The sequence below is a fragment of the Theobroma umbraticum genome, unplaced genomic scaffold (genome assembly GCF_002168275.2).
Source record: "Theobroma umbraticum cultivar Fairchild unplaced genomic scaffold, ASM216827v3 scaffold_44.0, whole genome shotgun sequence".
Lineage (NCBI taxonomy): Eukaryota > Viridiplantae > Streptophyta > Magnoliopsida > Malvales > Malvaceae > Theobroma > Theobroma umbraticum.
The window spans coordinates 7912673-7922573 of NW_018397255.1; the positions used below are offsets into that span (position 1 = coordinate 7912673).

The following is a 9901-nucleotide window of genomic DNA, read 5'->3' on the forward strand; positions in this document are numbered from 1 at the left end:
TCTTTGAGCATTTCTAACAGTACCCTCTTGGTTGACTGACAAACTTTCTTGGTCGATTGAGTCGTTTCTGTTTTTGAATCCGGTTTTTGACAGAATGCTCTTAGTCGACTAATTCTGTCTCTTGGTCGACTAAGTGCTCTCTGTTTCATGATTTGTTTGAACCCATCAGCTTCTCTTTTGAGTTTTATCCAACCAACTCTCTTGATTATTCAACTTAGAGGCTTCTCATTTCATTGTTCACTTATAACTCCTTATTCTTATAAGTTTTTATATTGTGTTTTGAATGATTAACTAATTAAAGGTATACATTTTTGTCCTGCACACTTAAACAATATAATTAGATACCAATGAGTGGAAATATTTTGCTATCATAAAAAATATATAGAGTCAATATTCTCTATCTCTTATTTTTTATGATGACAAAATATTCCTAGATTAATAGTGCAATGTCTATGTTCAATATGAATACATCAAATCTTTATGCGTAATAAATTGCTCCCCCTTAGTCAATGTATCTAGTTTTTTTTTACATAATATTCAATAAAATTAAAACAAAACATCACACATAAAAATTAAACATGAAGACCAATCAAACTCTATTTAACTTAGTCTTCCTTCTCTTTGTTTTTATCATTAAAATTGATATTCAAAACTCTCCCTTAATGAGTGCATCTAAATTTTTCTTTAATCTTTAGATTAAACTTTAATGAATAGAAATCATAAACACTCATACACCTAAGTCATACAAGCTTATAAATATAGTTCAATAGCTTCAAAAGTCAAACTTATAACTATGTAAGAATAAATGTATAGGAGTTAAATCATTTCAATCAATTGTCAAGAATTGCTCAAATAATGTTCAAGCAAATTTGATCATTTTATCATAATCAAAACTATAATAATTTTAAAGCTAACAAATATGTTAATAGAAAGAATATTTCTATATTGGCAACAATATGATAGGTTTGAATTTTTTTTATGAAAATTTTTTCCATGTCAGTTTTTTGGTACCACATTATATGGACTAAATTAAATAAAAATGTAGAGTACATGAATTAAATTGAATAAAATTATAGAATATAGGTACTAAATTGAAAAAATACAATAGTACATAAACTAAATTAAAAAAAATTATTATATAAAGACTAAATTGGATACTTTTATAATTTTTTATTTAGGATAGTGTTTGTACAAGAAATTTACTTATACAAGTTATTTTTTAGTAATTAAAAACCTTTAACTTTTTACTTATACAAAAAATATGGAAACTAATTACACTACTTTTTTTTAAAGGAATAATAAATATTCTTATTTTATTGAAAAATAATTTCATTAGTATTTCACATACCTCCAATAAAAAAACTCAAGCTAACAAAAATACCCTTTGATTTTACAATACTTACTATCGTACCAAAAAAGTGTACATTAGTCAATCCTTTCAAGAGACTTGTAATCTCTATTAGAATAAGTAAAACTATAACGTTATACAATATCCACCTTTACAAAAGAAAACCACCTAAATATACACAATATATAAAAACCGGTGCTCCCCTCTCTTGGGAGCACCAGCCAATGCTCCCCTTTCTTAGGGAGCTAGGGAGCATTGATTATTTTTTTATTTTTTAAATATAATAATAATTTTTTAAATTAATAAAAAAACATTTTAATCTTTTCATAATTTTTGTTAATGGTGTTTGCACTCTTAGAGCAGAGTATCAATTTTAAAAATTAATGAACCTGCATGTAATTAGAGCTAAAAGTTAAGTATGTTTGAGTATTTTATTTTATTTCTTTTTATGTTGGAACTTTGTTAAAACTTGAAGATCAAATTGAAGATTTTTCTTTTGACACCTTATATCATTTTATAAAACATAAAAGTAAATTCAATAATTATATATCATGTTAAAATATGTAAAAAATTACTAATAAATTTAATAAAGAACAAATAAAGTTCTTGGATTACTTTTATGATTTTATTTGGACTGAACGATTTCTGATTTGGGAAAAAGGTTTTATATTCGAAATTGGATAAGTCTAAAACTCAATATACTTATAAAAAATATTAAAATATGATAAAGATATAAAAGTAGTTTTTGAATTAAATCCTACAAATATAAATTTAAAAAAGAACAGTTGATTTGTTGATGTGATTCATTTTTGATGTTATTGCAGGCATCATTACAATAATTGTGTCAAATATCATAATGTTATTATTAAGTTTGAAGAAAAAATAAACAATGCATTTGGCATTTGGTGAAGAGCGTATAACGCCGATATATGAATTTGAAATTAATTATTGAGAGTTAAAAAGAAAAAATTTTAAAAAAATCTATAATTAAGAATAGGTAATTGTAGCTTTATTTTTTTATTCAACAAAAATATAAGTAATATACTTGATTACTTAATGATTGTGATAAAGATGAATTTAGTGTTTCGTTTGTATTTATTTTTAGTGTTTTTGTTTTGAAATTTGAAAAAACTAATATATTTTAATCTTTACAAAGAAAAGCTACTTAAATATACATAATATAAAAAAAACCATAACAAAAATAACCGTACACCAACAAACTTTACCATAATAGCAAATTAAGATTTACAAATCATAAATAAAAGTAAAGCAATAGCTGATCAAATAATATATGGTCAAAATACTTCATATTTATATGAAAAGAAAAAAATTAGAAAAAAACTTTATTATGTGCACTACATGTTCAATTTTGATTCTTAAAACTGGAAAATTCAATTTAATATGTTAAAAAAATATTTATATATAATTTCGTAAACTGTAATATTAAAGTCTTTGACTTACATAATTTGAGTGGATAATAAAATAACAGCTTTTTTATATATAAAAAAAAATACTGCTTATAAAAAAAAATGCTAATTAAACTGTAATATTGAAATAAACAGTATAATGCTCATCCCGTATACTTAGTATTGGTTGTAGAAGAAAGTTTCTTGTTGCTCCTTTTGCCACGAAGCTGATAGGATGATATTCACTAACACCTTTGAATAACCGAAAGCTCACAGCATTTTTAGATTCCGGTAATGTGGGGTTGCAAGTAAGCTTCACACTTGGACCTAAAGTGCTGTTGGCATCAGCCTTGACTGCGGAAAGAGTTTGGCTGCTGACATGACTATTTATCACAAAGCAACCTTTATTGCTATCTGCTTCCAAGGAAACTGTATTGTGGTTTCCATCCAAGCCTGCCACCAAACGGAAACTGGAGGAGTCCTTAGCAGTATCAGAGTTCATAACCACAAGGTTCTTATCCGGTCCTTGGTGTGCCACAGCCATTCCTGGAAGATCAAATGGTTCTAGTACAATAGATTTTCCAATGACATCCTTTACAAAGGAAAATCCTTTGAAAGTTGGATCCTTTAAGATGATCCTGAAAGTGGCATTAACTGATGCGTTGGTGCCCGGTTGAGGGTAAGTCAGCATTGTGATGGAATGAGCATTTTTTGATAAGGCAAAAGTTGAGTCTCCAATGGCCTGTGAGAACGAAACTAGATGGGAGTTGTAAGTTTGAGGAATTGGAGTTATCCATTCTAAAGGAGAATTAGTTGCTTTCCCAATTCGGATATCCCAATCACCATTGCTGAGACCAGCCAGAAGATATGGTCCAAAAAGTATTGCTTGAACGGAGGCATATTCAGGTCGGTCGTCTGTGTTTCAAGTGATATGTCATGTCATGATTCATGCAGTAGGGTTGTTAGTTTTTCTTACCAAATAATAAAAATATAAGAAGAGAATACCTAGAATATGCTCCAATCTTAGAGTAATTGGTAATTGAAGGGTCAACTTATCACCAACATTCCATTTCTTCGTGACTGAGAGAAAACTACCTGCATTGCGAATATATATTAGCCTACTGTAACAATCTCATAACACAGGGACCAAAGGTCTTTATCTGCTCAAGCGACATTGGAAAGAGAGAAGAAACAAGTAACGCCTAATGAAAAAATGTTAAGCTAATTAAATTTGTAAGAAAACTACACCATGATGATTAAACAGAGATTAATTGGAGTGGTTAAAGTAATTTTCACATCACCTGGGGGTGGAAGATCCAAATTTTGACCATTGATTGCTGCTTTAGCATCAACTGACCGTGACCAAAATGGCACGCGTATATTCAAGGTGGCTGGCTTTGCAGTCCCCTGTGGAAAATCAGGATCCAAAATCAAATCATTGAATCCCTAATTCGTTACTAGCAGGTTGTTGAAGCATTGATTGTAAAAGAGGGGAATACAGCAAGTGGTGTTATTGTCTAAACAGGCGTATGGGGTCTTAATATACCTTCCTGGGGAATAAGATTTCCATCCTCAAATTTGGATCCCATGAAACAACAGGTTGAACCATCTGGTAAAGCCCAGTGTTTCCAGATCTCCAATCAAGAAAGCTTGATACAAACTGAATGATGTAAAGAGTGGGAGCCTGTCCTTCTTCTTCAAAGTATATATAATCTCCCAACTTTGCGAAAGTTTCAGTAGCTGCATCATCAACATATAGTTAGCCTTTCAATGCAGGAACTGGAATATAATTGCAGTACCAGTGCATTACACGTAATTCATACAAAAGGCAGATAAAAGAAAAAAGGGAAAATGGAAGGCAAGGCAAGTCAAGCAGTGACCTGTTCCATAGCAGCACCAAAAAGAATCAAAGGGTGTTCCCCATCCCCACTGACTTATGGCCTTGGAGACTCCACGACCTAGAGGGAAAAAATAGATAAACACCCCTGCTTTTGTTCCTTTCTGAACACTAAGAATACCGTTTGTTAATGTTCGTTCTAAGTAATCTGCATATGCCATCTCCTTGGTCCATCGAAACAGGTGCCGAGATACCTGTACAATTCACTCGCGAAAACTTTAATTTAAGCCTGCAAAGCTTTACAACTGATGTTTATACAGAATAGAATTTGTCCCCTCTTATTATTTTCCTATCAAAAAAGAAAACATGTTTCCACCCACTAAAAGAAAGAAAAATAACTTCTATGCACGATTAAATTTCATGAATAAGTTAAATTTGATGTTATAAAAGCCTATTGGCTTGTCCCCTTAAGTATATATTGATAGAGGTGATCATCAAATGAGTCGATTCGGTCTTGGATGAATAAAATAAATTAGCGGAATACCTTCAGCATGTTATACGTTGTACATGTTTCTTCATTTTGCGTCTCTAGGGTTGTTGCCAACCGCTTCGGATCAGTCCTGCTCATCAATTAGAAACATGGAGGATCAAGGAGAAGCTATACTCTATACATGAGGAAGACAACTATAATCTAGAAACTAACCAAAATTCTCTAACGGATGTTCCTCCTGTAGCATAGCAGTGAGAAGAATTTACGATGTCCATGAAGTAGCTACCTATTGCCTAGGTAAACCAAACCCAAAACTGTCAACAAATTTGCTAATTTTCTTTCATCATGTAAAGAAAATTTTCTTTTCCTTAATTACCTCATAGAGTGGATCCCCAGTAATTTCATATCGCACTTGAGATCCAATGACAATAGGGATATGTGTATTGGAATGATAACCAGATAAATCGTCCCCCTACAAGCAAAAGAGTGTCTTGAATAACTAAACAACGTATTATTTTCTCATCTACAAGTGATTTTACCTAGCAGAAGACAAGAAACATACCTGTACGGCTAGGCCTCCTAGGAAGCATGGTTTGTCGAAAAGACGAGCTAGCATGAAATGCTTTGGATCTCTCTACAGAATTAATGAATTATATCGAATTTGTGAATAGCTAGATATAAATATAAAATGAAGAATTAAGGCAAAGATAAAGCTAACTTGACCAACCGTAATGTCGTATAATCTATACAGAAGTTCATTCATGCCACCATGCTCTTCATTAAGCATTAGATAATGTCTTTCCACACTGTACTTGGATATCACATTCTGCACACGGTTATAGAAGTAGTCTACCATCCAAATCAGCATTTTCAGTGCTTTAGGGTTACCGGCAACCGTATGTTGATCCAAAAGACCTGCCATTATCTGTTTCACAACAACCAATATTGAAATTTAGAATCAAACTAGCTAGCTATATATCGTATTGTACATCCATACATATATACATACATACCTTGTGAATGGTATAGTATGGAGCCCAACAATTTTGAAGAGCTTCGACACGATCAAATTGCTCGGATGGAAAAGCAGAAAGATATCCGGTACCTAATTTCTGCTGACAATCAGACAAGGCATCTACAAGATGGGTCATTTTCTGTTGGACTCTTTGGTCGTAAGTGCTTGCCCACATTAGTGCTGTTGCGCTCAAATAATGCCCTAAAATCCCATAATAAATATAATTAATTAATGCTACTACTAAACCTTATAACATTAATAGGTTTATTTTTTCCTGGATATATTCAAAATTTATTTAGAATATAAATAGTCTGTAATAACTTGTATATAAAATAAGTATCATAATTGAACAATTTTCAACCACATATAATAAAGAAATAAATACATTCATTATAAGAAAGTAATGAACAGGTCAAACAAACATCATAATAAATTAATATATTATTAGGAATCAAAATCTAATATAAAATTGAATTGATGATTTGCATATAAAATCTTAAGTTATATCGATCTCTTTCTTACCATAATGATTATTCAAAACAAAAGGACTTATCGGGTATATCAAAAGAAAATTGTAGCAAATATTTGTAATACTTGTGGGTAGAACTGGCACAGAATAAAAAATTGTACTGACCTACAAAATGGCCACGGAGTTCACCGGTTGGCTCCTCCCAGCCACCATAGGGCTGCCCTGGAGTGGGAAGGCCAGCGGTTTTCCTAAAACTCCAAACCAAGCGATCCACATCCAGCATCAATATGTACTCTAAAGTAGTTTGCTGCGCCCGACCATGCAACCCCTTGGGATCTAATCTCACAGCCTGCAATGGTATTTCTTTGAGAAAATGACGTGGCACTTGAAATCTTTGTAGCTTTTGCTCCATCTTTGCCCAGTTGAACTCGTCTAAGCTCGAAATATTTGCAGGCTGAGCATGAGAAGCGGAAGCAGCTGCTTTTCTCAATTCCTCTGCAATCTCATAGTTATGGTTGGTGCAAACTTTACACATAGCACCACCAAATAGTAAAAAGAATACCAATATTAAGAATTGGCAGTGCATTGTTGTGGAAAAGCAAAACTATTTACACTAGAAGTTTGCTTTAAAAGGAAAAAAAAATTGCAGCACTAGTAAAATATCTAAATTTATAGTAACAGAATTCTAGCTTTATTTGTTTTTAAGTTAAGAAGATCTGCAAGTTCGACGGGAGCTCGCAACAAAACAAACCAAAATATACCCTGTACCATAACAGAATTCTAGTAACAAAATCCAATGAGAAGAGTACAATTTATAGTCACAGAATTGTAGCTTTATTATTATTTTTTATTGAAGAATTCTAGTTTCATTAATATCTGATACTAAAGTATATAATTGAAAACAAGTCAAATTGTATTCGGTGACTCAGAAGAATATATTCAAAGAAAGTCAATTTCTAACTTGTTTTGCATTCAATTGAACAAATTACATTTTTCTCGCTAATATAGATTCCAACGTAAAATTAGATCTAAATGTTTAATTTCATACTTTATTCATATACAACATGCAAATTTACGTAAAATTTTATAAAATACAAAAGTAGGTTACATGAATATATATAAATTTAAAATATAAAAAACAACTAATATACTTTATTATATTGTTAATACAATTTAAAAGATAAATAATGTTTGCTCTGCATTTTTTCTTATAAATATGGACAGAATTTATATATACATTTATATAGTAAATTATTGGTGTATACAGATGAGTAAAAATTGGTAATATATATGCAAATTAATGGATATATAGGCAAATGAATAGTATATTGATCGGTTAATAGTATTCATGATAGATAGTTAATATTGTTATGTATGTAATATAAGAGTGACATAACTAATTGCCGGGTTTGGTTGTTTTTCTTTAACAAACTATGGTTGAAGAGCTTGACTTCTTCAAGTTCTCGAGGCCTGAATCCAAAATAGTGGCAACACAGTGTTGGTGTATATATATATATATATAGTAGCCTTTCCTTAGTTTCACTTCCTTGAGCTAATTTTCCCCAGTATAAATGCATGTGTAGGTATATGGTCCAAAACTCATAGGTCATTAATAAATTAACAAGCCCCTTGATCGGTCTTATCATATAGTGGATTTAAAGTGATTTTTTTTTTATTATATACCAAAAATTTGAAGGGAAAATCATCAGGTGACTTTTAAATTTAAGTACTTGTTTGAATTAAATATTAATTAAGTATATCTATATATACTAAAATTAGTTACTTGAATTAATTTTTGTATAAAAATAATGTTTCTGTTCAAAATATAATAATAATAAAAAATTAATTTCTGCAGACAAGGAGTCCACAAGATGAGTCATTTTCTGTTGGACTGTCGTAAGTGGTTGCGCACATTAGTGCTGTTGCGCTCCAATAATGCCCTAAAATCCCATAATAAATATAATTAATACTAGTGCTAAATCTTGTAACATTAATCGGTTACAAGGTTATATAGTTTTTTTTTCTTGATATATTCAAAATTTATTCACAATATAAATAATTTGTAGCAACATGGATATAAAATAAGTATCATAATTGAACAATTTTCAACTGCATATAGTAAACAAATAAATACATTCATTATAAGAAATTAATGAACAGATCAAACAAACATCACAGCAAATTAATATATTATTGGCAATCAAAATCTAATACAAAACTGAATTAAACTCTCACATGTTGAGACTTGCATATAAATCTTAAGTTATAACGATCTCTTCTTTATCGTCATGATTATTCAAAATAAAAAGACTTATTGGGTATATCAAAAGAACATTGCAGCAAAACAAAAGGACTTATCCTTTGTTTTCATTCCATTGAGTATTAAAATTGAGATTGAGAAAATTCAGAGACGTTTCCTCTAAGATGGGAATGATAATAAAAAGAATTCACTATAGTGGGTGAGATCATGTGTGTAAACAGAGAGTGGATCTTCAAACTAAAAATCGAGCTATGCTTAATTCTTGGATTCGGAGATATAGGAGAGATGATGGGAGTATATGGAGGAAGGTTGTGGTTGGGAAAAATGGTGATTTGTTATTGTGTTTATTGCCCAAGGTCTTGAAGGGAAAATGGTGTCCACAATGTGGAAAAATATCACAAATCTCTCTATCTCTTATTTTTTGCAAGTTCACTCTAATATTATTTTTGCTTTTGGGAATCGTGAAAAAGTCAGATTTTGGTTGGATATGTGAATTGAGAGAAGCTGTCTTAAAGAGTTGTATCCTCAAATGTTTGCGCTTACCATTAATAAAATTGGCAAGGTTATGGAGTTTTGGAGATTGTATTAACGGTGTATGGGAATGGAGGGTGGTTTTTAGAAGATAAATCTTTGGTTGGGAAGAGGAACAACATAGTGATTTAATGAAAACAATTGGGGAATTCTTTCCTAATCTGGATTTGAGTGGTGAATTGGTGTGGAAAAATAAAGTTAATGGGGTGTATATGGCAAAGTCTTTTTGCCAAGTGGTTAGGGGAGTGGGTGGGGGTAAGGAAAGTATGTGGAGATGGGTTTAGGGTGGAGTGGGTCCTTACAAGTTAAACTGAAACTCGCGTTTGGTAGATTGTTCATGAAAAAGTTGCTGTCAAGGGTGAATTGCTCAAGAGGGGTATTCTGGATACATTGAATGCTTTTTGTCCTATTTGTAAAAATCTTATTGAGTCTGTTAATGATTTGTTTATTGATTGTAAATTGGTTTAGGAAATTTGGTGCGCTTGGTGCAGGGAATGGGAAATTGTCCGGGTTATGTTGCAACATTTCGAAAGCATTTTTTTTTT

At 31.2% G+C, this 9901-nt stretch overlaps 1 protein-coding gene across 1 annotated transcript; it reads right to left on the reverse strand.

The window, feature by feature from the left end:
* Positions 1 to 2884: 2884 nt before the first annotated feature.
* LOC110429149 (uncharacterized) lies at positions 2885 to 6867 on the reverse strand. Its single transcript, XM_021445042.2, has 12 exons — positions 6731 to 6867; positions 6095 to 6297; positions 5809 to 6006; positions 5644 to 5715; positions 5458 to 5553; positions 5295 to 5374; positions 5136 to 5211; positions 4635 to 4845; positions 4301 to 4494; positions 4056 to 4161; positions 3760 to 3849; positions 2885 to 3669 (listed from the first exon to the last, which is right to left on the reverse strand). Exons 1-12 carry the CDS (start codon positions 6846 to 6848, stop codon positions 2885 to 2887), a joined length of 2229 nt encoding a protein of 742 aa, XP_021300717.2. The 5' UTR covers positions 6849 to 6867.
* Between the last annotated feature and the right edge of the window lie 3034 nt (positions 6868 to 9901).